At 38.9% G+C, this 19847-nt stretch overlaps 1 protein-coding gene across 2 annotated transcripts in view; it reads right to left on the reverse strand.

The window, feature by feature from the left end:
• Positions 1-4708: 4708 nt before the first annotated feature.
• The window catches only part of DSC2 (desmocollin 2), a 35944-nt gene continuing 20805 nt past the window's right edge, over positions 4709-19847 (reverse strand). The window contains exons 8-17 of one of the 2 annotated variants that reach the window (XM_060613512.3): positions 19604-19738; positions 19170-19355; positions 17347-17603; positions 17083-17225; positions 12206-12433; positions 9102-9338; positions 8610-8734; positions 6051-6308; positions 5345-5390; positions 5147-5258 (exon numbers count right to left, since the gene is read on the reverse strand). In XM_060613512.3, coding sequence (XP_060469495.1) covers positions 5355-5390; positions 6051-6308; positions 8610-8734; positions 9102-9338; positions 12206-12433; positions 17083-17225; positions 17347-17603; positions 19170-19355; positions 19604-19738 — 1605 coding nt within the window. In that variant the 3' untranslated portion in view covers positions 5147-5258; positions 5345-5354. Of the gene's footprint in view, positions 5259-5344; positions 5391-6050; positions 6309-8609; positions 8735-9101; positions 9339-12205; positions 12434-17082; positions 17226-17346; positions 17604-19169; positions 19356-19603; positions 19739-19847 lie in introns of both variants that reach the window. The other variant, XM_060613511.3, reaches the window with a different exon arrangement.

Raw genomic sequence — 19847 nt, forward strand, 5'->3', positions numbered from 1 at the left:
ATCAAAGTGTTCCGCTTACTACACTAGCTATCTGCAAAACACTAGTTTCCTTTTTATTTCCTGTTTTGTCAGCACTCTGTTGTTTTGTTTTACATGAAGACATTATGCTGTGTGTTTAATTTAAAATGCAGCTGGAGGATGCATTTATTTGCTCTATTTTAAGAAGTTAAGCAGAAGTGACTTAAATCGTTCAACTATTGAGGTAGCAAGGGGCAGGGGGAAGGTGAGGACAGAGGACAGGAAAAACAGGATCTCACTTTTTAAGATTTCAGGGGTGCCTGGCTGGCTCAGTCAGTAAAGCATGCAATTTTTGATCTTGGGGTCATGAGTTCAAGCCCCACACTGGGTGTAGAACTTACTTAAAAAAAAAAGACACAGTAACTTATTAAGATTCCAGTCTGAGGACTGAAATCTAGACCCTGGGGAGAAGAAATAATAGAAGGCATATTAATGATTCCTAAAACCAAAAACCCAGAAGCATAGCTGACTTGCTATTTACTAAGCCTTGCCCACCATTGGCCGGATAGGTCTGTTCCTTATAACGGCAGGACAGTCCTCTCTATCTTATGTGTTATCTTCAGGCAACATTATCAGCTCACAGTGCAGTATAGTCATTGCCTCCCAGGCTCACAGCTGCACATGTCCTTTCCTTCCCTCAAAAGGTTTCCTTCTCATGGTGTTCTTGAGCACTGCGGTGCCCTGTTACAGAATGTTGTCCCACTCTAACTCAGAGGAATCGGAAGTTCTTAGATCTGCACCATTCCCTTGCCTTCTTGTTTCTCAGGGTACTTTTCAAGTCAAGGCCTGACTTTCAACCGTCACAAATAATTAACCTGGCTTTGGCAAACCCATAAGAATCATTTCTTGGATTTCTAAAATATAACTGACGTTTCGTTGCTTTTCCTCAGGAAGTTAGTGAGCAGTCCTTTAGAAAAACTAGTGTTAGAACATGCTGACAATGAAATGATGGTCACAACTAAGATTTGCACATTGGTCAATGAGTTTCACATTGAGGAAGAAATGGCTCTTTACACACAGCTGCAGTCCAATCTCAGTCAGTACCTATGTGAATCCATTCATCCATTCGTATAACAAACACACGGAAAGCCTACTGTTCTATATGCTGGGCATACAGTGGTGAAGATGAGGAAAAACCTTTGAGGGTTACATTTCAGGGTAGTGTAGCTGGTTCTGAGGTCATGCAGTTGCTGGAGGCGGGAAGGAATTAGCTAACCTGAACCACAATGTACAGATAGGATCTGCCACTCCCAGGACCCCAAGGGGAGAAGCAGAAGGGATTCCAGAACCTCACCACCTCACTTTCTAAGTAGTGAATGCATATGTTTGATATTCTGTGTATTCGATGTCCAGTGTTGAAAAAAGAATTCAATGCAGAATCTAATATACATCACATCTCTAATGGAAAACCTATGTCAAGGGAAAGTTATTGTGGTGTGCTAAGAATCCGATAACTTAATTTGTAATCTTTCTTTTTTTTTTTTCCCTTTGTGACCTGGGCAATACAATTTGACTCATCAGAATGTATTGATGGCCAGAGTTTAATGTGCATACAAATGAGAACACCTTTCTTTGTCTTCAGTAAGCTTCCTATATGAGAACATACAGACACACATGCACACACACGTATGCGTGTTTGCACACACGCATACACACAAACATACATATGTACATATAAACCTAAAAATGAACCTTTTACAGCAATATGCTCTAGACACATAAATGTTGTATGACTAAAAAAAATGTCATATGCTAAAGAAGTGGTTTTTGAACTAGATCTTCTAAAAAGTACTTTTGCAACAAAGAAGTTACAAGTAAATAAAGACACTGCAAAAGGAGACCCTATTATGAACAAGGCACAAAGAAGTGTGTGAGATACAGGAAGATTGGTATTTGAATGTGATTTGCATTTCAAATTTATCCTCCAAAGCCACAGAGGGCCCTTAGGCAGGAGAATGCCATGGTCGCGTGTTCTTTGACAGGAGGTGGAAGGAGAGAAGGGGGAAGAGATGCGTGGCACAGTCACTGTTGGAGCTCAGTGGCACCAAGCATGGGAGCCAGGGTACTGGTGGGAAGAATGTATGAAGAGAGGAATGGAGGACAGTAGAGGTAGGGCACTCACGCTCAAAACGCTTAGCAGGAGAATAGCAGGAGCGTATCTTCACTCCCTAGAATTCTATAGTTCTTTTATGTCACCTGGAATTTTTTCACCTATATCAAGCACTTACCATGTGCCAGGTATCATGCGATATGTTTTACAGGCATTGGACCATTCCATACCCACATCCACTCAATACTACACCCTATCTTGTCTTGTAGTAGAGTGGGTGGGTAGGGAGAGTAGCTAATTCATCTTGTACCTTCGCATACCAGCACAATCTGCATTAGAAGGCTACACTGGGAAGGCATTAAATGACTGTATGCAAAGGAATGAATGAATAAACTTGTATTAAAACTTGTATTAAAAATTCTCAGAAAGTTTGGCAGTTTGGAGGCAACATATAGGATGTGCTATGCAAATAAGATAAAAAAGGAATTGAGTTGGGGTGCCTGGGTGGCTCAGTCGGTCAAGCACCTGACTCTTAGTTTGGGCTTAGGTCACGACTGCACAGTTCATGAGTTCAAGCCCCAAGTCAGGCTCTGCACTGACAGCACAGAGCCTGCTTGGTATTCTCTCTGTCCTTCTTTCTGTCCTTCCCCAACTTGCACACATGCTCTTTCTCTCTAAATAAATTTAAAAATAAAAAAAAAAATTAGGTAATGCTTTGCAGATGCTTCAGAAATCTTTGCAATGTATGTGCTAAAACATTGGATATAGAAGACCCAGGCATCAGGTAATCATTATGAAGAGACATATTCTCAACTGGCAAACATTCTGAAGTAAAATAAAGCAAAACAGGCTTCGATTATCCTATTTTCTTAATGGATTTTCGTGAATATGAAGTGGGGTTGTACATGTGATATATTTTAAATCACTTAGTATTACAGGAGTGCCTTTCAGGTGGACCACTCTGTATGAGTCTCATGCTTAAAAACCATTTTTTATTCAAATGTCTTACAGCCACCCTAGGAAAAGAGTTAAGTTATTATCCCCCGTTTTATGATGAAATTAAAAAAAAAACAGACACAGAGAAACTATGCAACTTAACCAATATCCCATAGCATCACAACCTTTAGAATAGCAAAATTATATACACGTGATAACCATGGACCAATGATCTCTCCACATCAAACTCTAAAATTCTAAAAAATGTAGAACACAATTCTAAAGAAGACACTTCTCAAAGTAAGACAAATACACTCTTATGAGCTCCTTTCAGACACATGATTAACAAACTCATACAATAATATTTTAAAATTACCTGATTTTCTTTATCGTACCCAGTAATATACAACACTGTGTGCATGCTTTATTTAAAGTAACTTTAAGAAATAGTATTTTTAACTGAACAATAAGAAAACTATTGAAAAGATAAATTGATTATGGAATAATTACCCAGTGTTAATCTTTAGGAATAATTGTCATAAGCCAACCTTGCGAATTTAAGATAGGCATATTCCTAACGATCATAGATAACAGAAATACATTTCAAATGTCCATGTGGTTAGTGTACTTAGAAAATTCACTGAATGAAATCAGCTGTGAAGCCTGGCCTGGAATTTGGTTGGCTGTTAAGTTTGATTTTGTCTTACTGTTTCAAAATATAAATAGTTTGGCCCACTCTACATTTGTTAAAAACTGTGACCTTAAAATGTGAAAAAAAAGACTTCTCAAACAGATAGACATAACTAGCCATTTCATCTAAAAAGTTATAAAATACTTATTCCTAGAGAGCTTTCATGATCCCTGTTCTGCAAAGCTTATTTCAAAATCCCTCACTATTTTGCATTTATAAACTGTGTCCTTGCATTAACGATATGAACTATAAACATGCTATTATATACCAAATAACCACCTTCCAATTTTAAATATCCTTTTGTTAACACAGAATGTTGTATCTAATAAAAGCATGACATATTTTTACAGTTTTAATGGCAGAATTAAAGTTCCTTTGTTGAGGAAATAATGAAGCAATAACCAAGATACTTGAAACAATAACATCAACATGACATTAATTTCGAGAAAAACAGAGAATAATACACTTACATAAAACAAAAACAGAATAACTCGCTTTATAAAAGAAGAGAGATGGCTTTTTAAAATATTTAGACTCTCCAACCCAAGTAGAAATTTAAAAAATAAAGAGAAGAGAAAGAGAAGTAGAGAGAGAGAAACAGACACAGAGGGAAAGGGGGAGAGACAGAGAGAGAGAGACCAAAGACCAAGGCCTTGCAGAAATAAAAATACATTCTTAGAGCAGTTTTTAAAACTAAATTTTCCTGACAAGGTTGGTAACAGAAATTTAGATTCAGTTCAGGATTTTGTATAGAATACAACCTAGAAACTAAAGTCCACCAGAATGGAATTGTATTAACAGTCAATGCCTGGTTGGGACTCTCCCTTTACCTTGAGAAAGGTAATGCTGTGAGAATAAAACATTATCAAGAATGCAATATACACACTTCATAATGTTCAGGACAGCAACAGTTTTTAAGCACCACACAATTCATTAATTAGGTAAATGAATATAATGCTAAAGCAAGTTCTCTGAAATTTTCTATTAGGTTATATTTCAAGTAGCTTATGATATATACTTGAATTAATTACATTTTATTGCACTGTAAGTTGGCTATTGACATTATACCCAAATGTAAACAATAATGTGGACTTCCTTAATTTTTCTACCTGTAGATCTCCTTGGGTGGAAGACAACTAATTTATAACTATGTAAAAATTGGGTACTTTGTATACTTATTTACAGCATTTTTCTGTAAATATGCATTTGGCTAAAGAGATCTCATCAAAATAAAGAAGGGGAAAACCCAAAACATTGCATCTTCTATTTTTAAAAAATCCTGGCTTGTATTTAAAAAAGTGGGGGCTCGTGGGGGGCTGGGGAACAGATAAAGCCACTGGCTTTTGTAGACTTATTAGAATCCACTCATCTCCTTATGCACGCTTCTGCTAGTGTCCTAAATTTGGGTTCCAAATGATCCAAAAATTCAAGCCCATCTTCTTCTTGTCGTTCACTGCAGCAACCTATAGAACCAGCCACTGATCCTTTTCCTTCATAGTTATACGTAAGGACGTAGTCTTGAGCATGCTTATGATTGTCATCCTGATCACACAGTTGCACCTTCTGCCAGGGGAGAAACACAATATATTTTATTATTATTATTTTAAACACCAAAACTTACTAACATAAAAATAATTGCTTTGATTTACCTTTCATTGTTTAATTTTTAACCAGAGTGTGTCCTCTAATGGATTCCTACATATAAAAAATGCACATGATTGGTCTGTATCATAAATCACTCTATAAATTCACTCTATAGCATGTTTCTAAAAATCACATATGTGGCAGCAAGTATCCTAGGGTTCACGTTACATAATCACGTCTAGCGTGAAATGCAAAATCCCATTAAACTGAACCCAAATGGTGGTGGGCTCAGATCTTTCCAGATAGGCTTACTGACCATAAGGCTATAATTGCCTCGTAGCACACTTTTGGTTTCTAAGATATGATTTATCACATGGGAAATATTAACACAAAGTCATGGGAAAAAAAATAATTTGAATGTCATCACACAGATAACTTTTGTATTTTAAAAATAAAATCACATAACCTGGGATAAAGATTCTTTTCAATTGTTCTTCTACCAAATAAATAAGACATTTCCTGTCCAGTAAGTAAGTAAGTAAATATCATCTAACATTATTTCAGTAAGAACTAAAAACCAAACAAAATGAGAGGAAAAGTAAATATCCACTTAATATCGGAGCATTATTAAATCAAAATTGAGGAAAAACAACTTTCCAATTAAGTAGATTAATAATTAATTGAAAATGAAGGTGAGGCCACTAAATTGTAACAATTCAGAACGCTGAAAAGATATCAAAATCAATCCTTAGGACACCGAGGGAAACTCACTTCACCAAGGCGGGGCTGGGTGAAATTATGCCACTCGGAGTATGTGTATCTGCAGTTGTCCGTCTCCACGTGTCCTCCCCTGCAGGAATCCAGGGTGTGATGATGCCCCGTCCCCCGGCACGATTCCAGGGTCTGGTGTCCGCCTTTCACCATTTCAATGGTCTCCTGGCCTCCATTTTTCACTCCTGATCCCAAGGTGCCACAAATTCCCTGAGCCGAACTGCCCACGGTATGGGTTGTGAAGCCATTCGTGGAACACTGAAACGGAAACAGTTGGCATTGGGGAAGTACAGAGAAGAACAACCACCACCACAATGGAACGTAAATAATGTTATAAATTCTTGTGTTATAAGGTAAGCTCTCTGAGGGCAGGAACTAAATTGTCTTGGCTACCCTGACCACCTGACTATCGTAACCCCAGGACTTCATGCAGTGTCCTGGAAATCGCCAAGTGTCAAGTGGTCTATCCTAGAGACAAATCAGAAAGCTTAAGTATATTCCTCCTCTGAAAACTTCTTAGAGTATTGTACAATGTCACTTATTAAATCCTTCCAACATCTCAAGCCTCAAAATCAGGATTCCGTTATCAATGTCTCACATGTATTTACCCTGCTGGGTTTAAATTCATTCCCTTCACCTGCCTAGAGCAGAAACAGAAATGATTGTGGGGAATAAGCTAATTAGCAAAAGAAAGATGCCTTGTTGACCCTGAGGTAGCAGGATCTCACTGTTTTAGTCCCTAGGCAGGCTAAGATAAACAGACTCGGGGCCTCGGGCATGCCAGAAATAACCACCTGCCTGGAGCCAGACTCCTAACACCAAAACCCCCTTTCCTTCACACACATGAGTTAACGTTCATGGTTTCATCGTCTCTTTGCACACGTCCATCACACTTGTATGCCTTCTGATCCTAATAAAAATGGAGCAAGGACCCTTACTTGGGGCTCTTGTTTCCTCCCGAACATTAGCCTCTCTTGCATTTTAATCCTGCGTCCACTCTCTGCCTGAGAACTCCAGACCCAGAGTCTACAACACATGATCAGTATTTTTTTTTTAATTTAAAAAATTTTTTTAAATCTATTTTTTAGAGAGAAAGAGAATAGGGCAGAGGCCCAGAGCGAGGGGGACAGAGGATCTGAAGCAGGCTTCACACTGATAGCAGAGAGCCTGATGTGGAGCTTGAAGCCATGAACCATGAGATGATGACCTGAGCCAAAATTGGATGCTTAACCCACTGAGCCACCCAGGCTCCCCGATTGGTATTTTTATTCAATGTCTAATCTAGTTCCCCTCAACTAGAACAAAAATATAGAAATAAAGTTGCCATAAACATCTTGGCTGGAATGATAAATCCTTGCAATCTTGGGGTGCCTTTTGTGGCTCGGTCGGTTGAGCTTCTGACTCTTGATTTTGGCTCAGGTCATAATCTCAGGGTTATGAGATCAAGCCCCGTGTCAGGCTCCATGCTGGGTGTGCAGCCTGCTCAAGATTCTTTCCCTCTGCCTCTCCCACCCTTCCTGCTTGTGTGTACTCTCTCTCCTTAAAAATAATTAATTTTTAAAAAAATTTTTTAACCTTTTATTTATTTTTGAGACAGGGAGAGACAAAGCATGAACAAGGGAGGGGCAGAGAGAGGGAGACACAGAATCTGAAACAGCCTCCAGGCTCTGAGCTGTCAGCACAGAGCCTGACACGGGGCTCGAACTCATGGACCGCGAGATCACGACCTGAGCCGAAGTCGGCCGCTTAACCGACTGAGCCACCCAGGTGCCCCTAAAAATAATTAATTAATTAATTAATGAAAAATAAAATCCTTGCAATCTCAATAAATAAAAATAAACCAGCAGAGATGCTTCTCTGGCCACTAATTTTCCATGGTTTGTCTTTGTAGGAAACGCTAAGTTTTGTTTTATTTTATTTTTTTTTACACGTTTCACACTTTTTAAAGTTTTCTAAATCTGTCCTGTTCTTATCATCATTATGGTTTTTGTAGAAAATTTACATGTTCCTCATCCACATACTAGGCCAGAAACCGAAGCTGGATCTCTGTAGTCACTGGCTAGCACTGCTGGATCATAAATTTGACCTCAGGCTTCTTTCTAACCCACATTAGCACCAGAAAGACTCCATTAAAGTTCTTCCCACACAGATCAAAGCTTGTAGTCATTTTATTGCTGCTGCCAGGAAAAAAAAAAAAAAAAAAAAAACTTAAAAATAATTATGCTGATGATCTGTGAATAATTAAATGAAATATTTTTACAGCACAAACAGCAGTTTCAATACATAAAAAAGACCTAAAGTTGAAATCATGAAACACTTCAAGTAGGAATAATAATAACAGGCTGAAGGATTTTTAGTGTGAAGTAACACCCTATGACCACAGTGAAATATCACATAGCATCATGAGAACCAACCTAATTTTATCTACTTCCACAGGAACAATGGAATTTTATATATTGTAAGGTACCCGACTGCAAAAGAACTTGTCCCAGAAAGAGAATTCTAGTTGGTTAGGCCAGTTTGTCCTTTGTGTTTATTTTAGAAAGACAAACTACTTACCATTTTGTCATCTCCAGGAGCTTCAGTGTTTGACACGATGAGGTTCTGCTGGGCTAAATCATCGGGGAACGCTTTGGGCTGTTTAGCTGTCCCGGTAGCCCCACAGACTAAGGTAAATAGGATACCTGGAGGATGAGAGAAATTGCTTCCGTTTATCATAAAACAATGTGAAGTTACGAATTTAGGATGACTAATATGAAGACAGCTTTCCAGAAAACATACACACGATGGCCTATGGTGAAATCGTAGGCAATTGGCAAGTCCGCCCTAACCAGAGATGCCGCGAAGACGTGCTATAAGGGCTGTATTTTTGCGCTGAATTTTAGGTCTGTGCTGAGAGAACACTAGTTGCAATATATAAGTTAAATATGTTGTGCTAAATTGAAATAGAACTATCTTCAAGTGGCCAGCTACAGAGAGCAGTGTTGACTCGAAGAATGAGTCTTGAAAGTTATTTCAGAGGCTCTTATTTGAGTTCATGCAGGGACTTACAAAAGAGCAATGCTATGCCCAGCAGTATCGCAAGGATGGCCCATTTTCCAAGCCTCACTTCTCCGTTGCCAGTCCTTGGGTCTGTGCGAAGTGCGCAATCATTTTCAGTAACACAGTCACATAGTATAACTTTTAATGGAGTGACGACTGACAGGCCATGTCTGTCTCTAACTCTGACAGGTACTTGATATGGTCCAAATGGAAGGTCGTTCTTATAGAAAAGACGAGCTGCTGTATCTGAAAGAAAATAAAACCGAGTGATATAGAATGTCACAAATGCCTCCTATGTTAGGATGTTCACCAAATTTCTCCACAAATGGATCTTCCTGATGGGAGGGCACAGCCGGCACAGGATCGTGAATGGGAACGGACTGAGCAGTTCTCATCTACCTCGATGGTAAACATACCGCAAAGAAAACTTTATCCCTGCTGTGTCTTATAGAAATGTCTTTTGGCTTTTGGAATAATATATTTTTCCATCCATAAACAAACCTTTTCCAATCACAAGTAATAGGCTTGTTAAGACATCGGTCTTTATCACCACTTTAAAAATTTTTAAGAGAAACTTACAGTGCAATTTTCATTTATACACGATTCATCATAGAGTAACAGTCTGAAATTCTGGACATTTCTCCTTACTTTGTTTGCATATATTGTGCCAAACAGTATTACACAGTTGTGACTTACTGTCAGAGACTGATTCTGACAACTTAGAACGTGGCTGACCTTGAATATACCAGCAGGCATGAGCGGTCCTGCTGCTACAGCATCTCATGGTCCTATAGGACCATGTATTTGCTTTTAGGTCAAGGGTGGAAAATATCCACGTCAAAATCCAGTTGAGTCTTAAGCACATATCCAAAGATATAATATTATCCTGAACGTAAACACCACATGCACATGTCCAAGAATAATCCCCCTGCAGTGTGACAATTCCATTGATTTTTAAGGTGTTTGAAGCTGTAAATATAAATTTGGAAGTTTGGGTAAAGAAATCAGTGAATAAGTCTATTATAAAGGAAAGGATGGTGTGCACCTGGGTGGCTCAGTCGGTTGAGCGTCCAACTTCAGCTCAGGTCATGATCTCCTAGCTTGTGAGTTTAAGCCTCGCAACGGACTCTCTGCTGTCAGCGTGGAGCCCGCGTTTGATTCTGTGTCTCCCTCTCTCTCTGCCCCTCTCCCACTAGCTCCCTCTCTCTCTCAAAAATAAATAAACATTTTAAAAAAGAAAACCAAATAAAAGAAAGCATGGTTAACTTGGTAAGTTTATGTGTAGGAAATAATACTAAGATTAACAAAACCAAAATTGATGGTGCATAATGTGCCATGGTCTGATGCATTCATTATCCTGTTGACCCCCTCAAATAATCCCACTTTACATATGAGTAAATTAAGGCCCAAAGAGAATAAATAGCATGGTCATATTTATGTCACTAATAAACAGTGGAGCCAGCATTTAACACAGCCTATCTGACTTCAAAGCCTCTTTAGGATATGTTCTTCTTGATTTGGTGTTTCCCAGACTTTGGGTTACTTCACAGATAGTAAAACTTTAAAGTAACAAAGCTTTGAGCAACATAATCCTGTCACTGTTTTACTGTATGAAGTAGGAATATTAAAAAAAAAAAAAATTACCATCTCGCTCCACATTATCTAAAAAGAAATGATATTATGACACCAAATCAGTAGAAAGAACAAAATCTAAAAATAAGGTTAGTTGTTCCCAAGAAAAGAACAGTTGATAACCTTACACACATACACACACACCAGAATACTGTTTTTAGAAAGACTGAAAATGCTGCCGGTCCACAGAGCAGGATTCGGGACACAGTCGGGTCTTAACTTGTCGCCGTAGCTTCTATGTGTCCTTGTTTTACTTCCCTCTTCCTATTTCCCTTCCCTTGGCTCACAACTTTTGTTTTTTAATTTGTCATAAAAGAAATAGAGGAATATTCATTGGAAGCATGGGGTTGAAAACCATTCAAGGACACCATAAGGGCAAACCCTCTGTTTATGGCAGATCTTGAACCATGAACGCTGAAGTGGGGGGCGACCAGGCCATCAGGGCCCGTGGGCAGTACAGTCAGGAGATGCCGAGAGCACCGCAGAGTGAAGAGCCGATGGAGTGAGTGAGGCAGCTGGCATGGAGAGGCCCCTCCATTTTGCCAATCTTATCACCATAGATCCTCTCATGGGGAAAGTCAGAAGTACAGACTAGGAACTAAGTTGGGGGAGAATCCCAACTAGAAAACAAAAGATGAGAAAAGGTCAGAGGTCAATGCAGTGCAGAGACAAGGGACAGCAGAGTGGACACTGTGACGCATACCCAGATTCCCTGCACTCAGGGACATACTGTCCTCGCATTGTCCCAGCTGTTTGGGGAGGCCATAAGCTTCTTCAACATCTGTGCCATTTTGCCAAAAGTCACGCCCCTCAAGGCACCCACTCCACTGACTGAGCCATGAAAGAGGCTCAACTTGGGGCCCCCTGAAGGGCCATTAACTCAGACTCCCTGTGGGGTTAACTACAGCTGTCCTTTGACTTGGGCTGCAGCTTGGCTTTTCTCTGCCCAATTCTGCTTTCCTTCCTTTCACATCTACTGATGCCAAGCAAATTCCTTATTAATACTCTGCCTGAGAAACTCTTGTCTCAGAGTTCACTTCCTAGGGAACAGACCTGCAACATATGGTGATCCCCTTACGACCTAGGAAACCATTAGTGAGTGAAGAATCTATGTGGAGGAGAGGTCAGCAAGTCAGGAAGTGATGGCATTAGACCCAGGCTAAGGCGGGATATGTACAGGGGAGGGGAATGGGGACTCACACAGCCCCTAACAGAATCTTGACAGAGGAGAGATTAGAAACGGTGCAAGAGGGGCACCTGGGTGGCTCAGTCAGTTAAGCAACCGGCTCTTGATTTTGGTTCAGGTCATGGTCTCATGGTTCCTGAGTTTGAGTCCTACTTCCCACCACACCGGAATGGAGGAACTTTCCTTCTTTTATTGGTGGTTCCCACACGGTGATTATTCTCATGTTGCATCAAGAAAAAAATATTTTAGACATCCGGATGCTGAAAAGGACAAAGTCATGTTTAGTAATACGTACCATTAATTTTTGTCAGTCTCCACATTCTTTCTATGCCTGCATCAGGAACACTCTCCAAACTGAAGTCAAAGGGTGGGCCATTTATAGGATCGTCAGGATCCACTGCAGAGATGTCTGCAGATGACATGACAGTTTTGCAGATGACCACCGTCTGCTTTGGGATAACTGGGCCATTATCGTTCATGTCTTCAAGTATAATTCCCAGCGTCCCAGTACACGTTCTCCCATCTAGAAAATTGGATATAAAAATAGAACATTTTAATGTTCTGAGTTTTAACTAGGAAATTCTACATTGGAAAAAAAAAGTTTTAAATGTGAATTTGGCACTTATGACATATCAATGACAAGCGCAAAGCTGTGCCCTTAAGGAATGTTAAAAAAAAAATTGTCACTTTTGGATGGGTTGGAGAGATAATAACTATTTAGATTTGTCATCCATTCACTATCCATGCAACTGAGATGGAAACTGTTATAGAGGTTAGTTTTGACTGATTTTTAAAAAGGAGAAAAGAGGATGAACAAGGGCATTTCTGGTATACTTAAAAGCACAAGGACATTCAGGAAGGTGGGAAAGCATAACATGCACATCCATGTTCTAGACATAATGAAGGGGAAGTCAAATTGGTTGGAGTTCAAAACCTCAGAGAAGAGCCAAGGGTCCTTGAAAGCCATTCTAAGGAGCCTGGAGTTTAATATACATCTAGGAAGTGAGTAAGGTTTTGGAGCAGGGGAACTGAAAGGTAAGATTGTGGATATGGAAGATTAGAACAACATAGTACATAGGACCATTTGAAGGACGAAAGACTCCAGAAGCAGAAAATCACTTGCAAACCAAACTAATCAGAGTGGCTGTAGCCTAAGGAATGCATCAATCTATATATTTATTTTACTTTTTATGTTTATTTATTTGTTTTGAGAGAGAACAAGAGAACGAGCAGGGAAGGGGCAGAGAGAGAAGGAGAGAGAATCCCAAGCAGGCCCCTCGGTGTCAGCAAGAGCCTAACTTGGGGCGTGAACCCACGAACTATGAGATCATGACCTGACAAGAAACCAAGAGTTGGACGCATAACGGACTGAGCCACCCAGGCACCCCTCATCTGTCTATATATATTTAATAAAAACTTACTGAATAACCACTTTGTACAGGGCACTGTGCTGGCAAACAACCTAGGGGATTCAAAGAGGGAGTGAGCATGTGTCCAGGCCACAAACCAGTAACACAGTTGTGAAGCCCGAAGCTGAACACAAATCCAGGACTTCTGTCTCTAAACCACTTATTCTTTCTTCCATTTAATAAGAAGGGCTTGGATATCAAGCAGGGAGAAGAGGGGAGCAAACCTGTGTTGCCTGCTGCCTGGGGCCGTGCCTTAGATAAAACTGCCAACCTAGGAGAGCTGGAAGATGGGGCACAGCCCTACAGTCACAACTTCAACCCAGGCAACAGGACCTATGATACTTGCAGTGTCTTCAAAGGCCAGGAGAACTGGTTCTGAAACGTGGGGCACAGCAAAGGACAAGGTGGGGGCAACTCTAAGACTCCTATGGGGTGAAGCGGGAAAGATGGAGAAACCAACAACAGAGAGACAACTGAACACCTCCCACGTGATAGAAGCTTGCAAGTTAAAATTCCAGAATGAGCAAGATTAATGCTAAAAAGGAAAACCAAAATCATCCATCAGAAGATTGATTCACCCTACACAAGACATCTTTGAAACATGTATGTTTAGTATCTTCAAAGACATAAAAAGGGCAACTACTTAAACAACAATGAAATTATAGCTTAAATTCCAGTAGAAATAAAACAGCAACATTCCTCTCATAGGGATTCTAGAAGAAGAGAATAACTAGAACGTTGGGGAAGCAGTATTTAAATACATAATTGCTGAGAATATCCCATAATTAAAGAAAAACATGATCTTCCGTGCTAGATAAATAAAAATACATTCACACCGTAAATGTTGTATTGAAACTATAGAATGCAACCTAAGGAACTATAAAAGTTATCTAGACATACTATCCACGAAGGGACAATAGTGAGATTGACAGTAGGATAAACATCAGCAACAAGAGATGCCACAAGATAATGGAGTATGACCTGCACAGTGTTGAGGAAAAGAAGGAGTTAATTCAAAATGTTAAACCAAGTCAAATTATCAAGTCAAGCATGAGAATGATATTTTTCAGAGCAAGTCAGGCAGGATTTAACACCTATACCACACCATTGGACGGACTAGTAAAGGACATGCACCAGCAAGAAGAAACGGGGAACCAGGAGAGAAGAAATGAGATGACGAGAGAAGAAACAAGCTGCCAAGAAACAATGCAACTATCTCTCATTTTGGACAACTAAACAAAGAGGGAGAAGAAGAGGGAGACAAAGGAAGCAGGGAGATGCGTATTTCATCTACCTGACATACTTTTCTCAGGGCAGAATAATTTCACTTCTCACAATCTCTTGTTCTCACGCTATGTGCTGTTTTCTGGCTCTCTCTGGAAATTGGGACTGCTGGTGGTCTTGAACACTTCTTTTCCATTTGAGTCCACACACTGAGTTGAAAGCACACGGCTTACTGACTGAATCTAATTGCATTGTCTTTGAAAGTTGAAACTCGTCTTTGAAAGTTGAAACTCTTCCGTGTTTGCTCTTCTACTACTGTGCTGAATGCCTGAATTTCCTTCCATTAAACGTTTGGAGTTGTTCAATACACTCCGTTTTTTTGCACACTGTCATTCATATTGGTGTACAATATGTAAACCAAAGATCTTAGACATCTAATTCAGTGTCTCACAGCCATTATTCATCTGTTGATTAAATAAATAATCCCCTTATTCATTGGAGTGTATGCATGCAATGGTCACCTAATGTCCAAGCAATTCTATATAAGTAAGTACTAATTCCAAATATGAAGTCATGCAAAGCCATGGTTTTGTGATTTTTGTGCATGGTGCCCTCCTGGTAAATGTTTCAAACATTTTTTGAAAGCACGCTCCTCCCCAAAGCGCGAATAATACAACAAACATAGAAACCTAAAACTGAGCTATATGGAGGAGATACTTAAGTGACACTGCCAGGAGAGCTAAATTTGAGAAGATACTGAGAAGAAGAGAAATTGAACGCCAACTGAAGAAATAGCTATGTTCAGGAGAGTGGAAGGTGGTACCAGAAAACATGTGGATAATAGAGGAGTGTGTGGAACAATTTATACACAGAAGCGTTGCAAGAGAGTTTCAGAAAGAGGAAGTAAGTGCTGTAGAGAAGCAGGAGGGTGGGAAGTGAGAATGGACCCAGAGGTCAGTGCTCACTCACGAAAGAGACTCTTTCATTAGGAAGCAGCTGGGGGGGGGGGGGGGGGAGGGGCAAATGAAATTAGCTAGTATAGATTTTAGAAAAAGGTACAAACAAAAACACACAAAAAACATCCTTTTGTAGAATCTCAGTTCAAGGAATAAATAGACGTAAAATTATTTATCCCCTACCCTCTTCAATAGAAATGAATGGGAAAGGCCCCACTACACATTTATTCTATTCTGCAGTGATGATTAACTCATCTAAACTCCATACACATATTTGATCTCTCAATTATTTAATCTCTTCTGCAACAAAGGAGAATGTAGAATAAAATTATATCCCAAATGTCTAATCCGAGATAGTAGTTTTATCTTATCTATCAACAAACCATTTGCTAAGTGCTACTTAAAATGTAAAAAGAATAGGGGTGCCTAACTGGCTCAGTCAGTTAAGCATCCGACTTCAGCTTAGGTCATGATTTCACGGTTCGTGGGTTTGAGCCCCACGTCATCCTCTGTGATGACAGCTCAGAACCTGGAGCCTGCTTCCGATTCTGTGTCTCCCTCTCTCTCTACCCCTCCCCTGGTTGGGCTCTGTCTCTCTCTCTCTCTCAAAAATAAACATTAAAAAAAAAATGTAAAAAGAACAGATTTGATTTTCATATCATTCTTCTTTTTCACTTGCCTTTGACCAAAAAGCAGGTCCTGACAACGGGACAAAGGAAGCTGAGGCCTTAAAGGGCAATCTTCAATTAATCAAAGTTAAATTAATAATAATTACAACCTTTCCAATTCAGCCAATGGATATGAACCATCTCTCATTAATTTAGAGAGGACTGAAATACCTAAAACATCTTTCAAAGTCACTTCTAAGTTCCAACTTTGTAAGCCAAAGTGTAATAACTTATGTTTACTGGAGCTGGCATGTTTGGTTTATGGATGCACAAAGGTCAAACGTATAACATGTACTAAATGGGTCTCATATATAACCACTGTGCTCATACTTTCCTCAGTTTGGTAGGACTCACAGAACATTTTACATTTCATATGGTTTTATGGATTCACAAAATTTGTCTTTCTAATTTTATAGTATACTATTAATCGTATCTATGATTACTTTTATATAATGTCCTTAATCAGAATTCTAACCCCCAAGTATGTTGATAGTTTCTTGTAAAAAGACAGAACCGTTTTCCAGGAATGCACTATGGGGCAGTAAGTATGTTCTCCCTGCAATGAATTTTCCTTCCACAGTGAATATTTTAAAAAGAGATGACTAGATACATTGAAGGTAATGTTACCAAAGTAACTTTCTCAATGTTCAATTATTGTTTACTTTCAATAAGCCACGGTTTCCAGTATTTCTATAACTAAATTATTTTATAATTACACAAAACGGGGGGTGTTATTAGAAAGCAGACATGAATTAATAAGTTACAGCAAACTTCTCACTTGCTCTATGTCTTTTGGGGTAGAAATACATTTTGAAAATATATGCAGCTGATTTAAAAATCTATACTGTTGGCTTAAACACTGAGGATGTAAGTAGGTGAGAATTGATGTAGCAGGATTAAAAACAAAGTTCTTACCTTTGCCTGATGCAAGGATTGTAATATTATATGCACCACCTCTGATGGTCTCTGTCTCTCTATCCAGGCTTCTGAAAGTGGTGATTGATCCTGAGTTTTCATCTACTGTCACCCACCCTTTTGGATCAGTTAATTTCTTATACCTGTTAATAATGATAAATTAAAATGACAAAATGGGTCATAGGCCAAATTATAATTCTGGCACCAAAACAAGTTATGAATTTTAAAAACATGGTAAATTTGGAGGTAACTAAAAGAAGATACCTTATGCCACTGCTACTTTTCGTCTCGGGGTCATATGCTTTATATCCATCGCTCTTTGTTCCCGGTGGCGCATTTTCTCTAATTTGAACGGTTTGCACTGCAGGGCTACACTCGGGGCCCTCATCCTGATTTTTTACATTAACGGTAACTGTTGCTGTGCTCATGACTGATCGTGAACTAGCCTCTTTAGAATACGGAGCTTCATTAACTACACCAATTTGTAGGTTCACCTGTTGTCTTTCTTCATAATTCAGTGGCTACAAAAGCAAGTGTGTTGAAAATCAGATCAAGACGTTTAACGTTTGGCCATGCTAAGTGCCATACATAACTCGTGCCGGGAATAGTCCTGACAATATTAAACATAGACTCAGAAACGAGGTGGTGGTTGGAAGAGGAGAATCCTTCAACTGATTCAGTATTTGGGTGGACAAAACCAGCAAAACAAAACAAACAAAAACTGTTCTTCAGCTGCAAGTAATATCAGAGTCCTGATAATGATTGCAAAAAGTATGTGAGGTTAACACTTGAGACATTAGGAACTCCATAACCTAACCAATAGTTATTTTCTGCTCCATTCATTTTTGGGACAACTTATCTTGCCATTCTGACATGAGTAAAATTATTTGTACCTGGTTTGGGGCAGAAACTATGGGTCAAATTTTCTAAAATGTTTTTCAGAGAGGACAGAGAAGAAACTGGAAAGCTCATGGACATTACACTGTCTTTTGTTAGCTCTTCCATCCCAGGCACTTTCTAAAAAACACTGGTAGTACCAAATTTACTGGAACGTTTTTATTTTATCTTGCCTGATATTAGTTATAATGGGAATGGGTAAAGCCATTCCCTACAAGACAGAGATTTTGTCAGGTGTTAAGACTTCACAGAGATAAGATTCTTTCTTAGAATACCAAGGATTAGGGTAGGGGTTGGATGAGGAAAGAGATAAGATTCAAAGGACATTTCTTTACTCTTTGAAATACAGAAATTAACCCACAAAACTGCAGCTAATTTTCATCATGGTAAGAAGAAAGAATTCATCACTTGATTCATCCTCTTTGTGAAAATGTACAAAAAGGGAAACTACACGGACCCAGGATAGAATCACATTCTAGATAAAGATACAGCACAATGAAGACTAGGACTGTGTCCAAAACAAATGGAGCCCAGGTGGCTTTATGGGCTAACTGGCTCTGGAAATAGCAGTGAGGACTTCTGCGATGTTGCAGAATAGTATTAGAAAGAGGTTTTACAAGTATCTGGATCTTTGAATGGTTGACGATTCCCATTCTTAACCAAGAAGCTAAGGTTGTAATGTATGCTAGATATAGATGAACAGATCTACAAACGCTCTCCCTGTGGGTCTTACCAGGAATGACTCACCATTTGGGAAATTCAGTAAATAAGTGGAGTCTCCCTGACCCAGCTACAGAAAGAATGGGCCAGGAAAGTTTGGCCCCAAACTTGGCCCCCGTGGGCATCAAAGCTGTGCCAGTATTTGAACTGTTAAGAGATGTCGGTTATAAAGTGGATACTATTGACCATATGTACATGTATATACACACATATATATATACACACACACATATACACACACATATATATATACACATATATATATATATAATTTTAAAAATCATGCCTTTATAAAAGGTTTCCCAAATTGAATATATCCATCCCATTATAGATATGGAGAACATTTACATTTACCTATATATCTACATTATTCGTATATTTACCAGAATTCTCTTCTTCTCATTAAACCCTAGTATGCTAATCTATGATATTATAAGCTACAAATAACTAATTTACTAATTTATTCTTACCTTAACCACATACAGAACTCCTTCATTGGTTCTGGGATCTGTTACAATTTTAAAATTCCCATTTTCATTGCCCTTTAAAATGGTATAATTGGCTCTCCAATTAGCAGTATTTATTAAATCCTTATCTTCAACGGTAACACGTAAGATTTCCACATCAACTCTATTTTCTTCCACTGATGTCACATACTAAAATAATAAAAAACAAAAAAAAAAGGCTTAATTAGTTACTGTAACCCATAGAGCACAGTGGGAAGTAAACTCAGTTCTTCTAATTTCCAAGGACTATGGTCACATGATTTTAAATCCTGAGTCCGGGTTACTGTCACGTGACTGGGGATACTGCATTTGAAATCATGCAGCATGGAGAGAGGTATGCATGTTTACCAATTAACACTGGGTCATACATTTTTCTTTTATTACTATCATGTACTTACAGAAGTACGGGTGAATGTTGGCAAGTTGTCATTTACATCTTCAACATTAATGATGCAAGTTGAAGTTGTCTGCAAACCAAAATATTGACCATCCATATCCTGGACTTTTATTTTCAGCTGGTATTTATCAATTAGCTGAAAGGAAAGAATTTAATTATTATGCAAAAGCAACATTATAAATGAAATCCTAATTTACACTCTGTAAATTTTCTTGCATTAAAAATTTAAGAAGAACACTTAAATT

Source organism: Panthera onca, chromosome D3 (assembly GCF_046562875.1).
Source record: "Panthera onca isolate mPanOnc1 chromosome D3, mPanOnc1 haplotype 2, whole genome shotgun sequence".
Lineage (NCBI taxonomy): Eukaryota > Metazoa > Chordata > Mammalia > Carnivora > Felidae > Panthera > Panthera onca.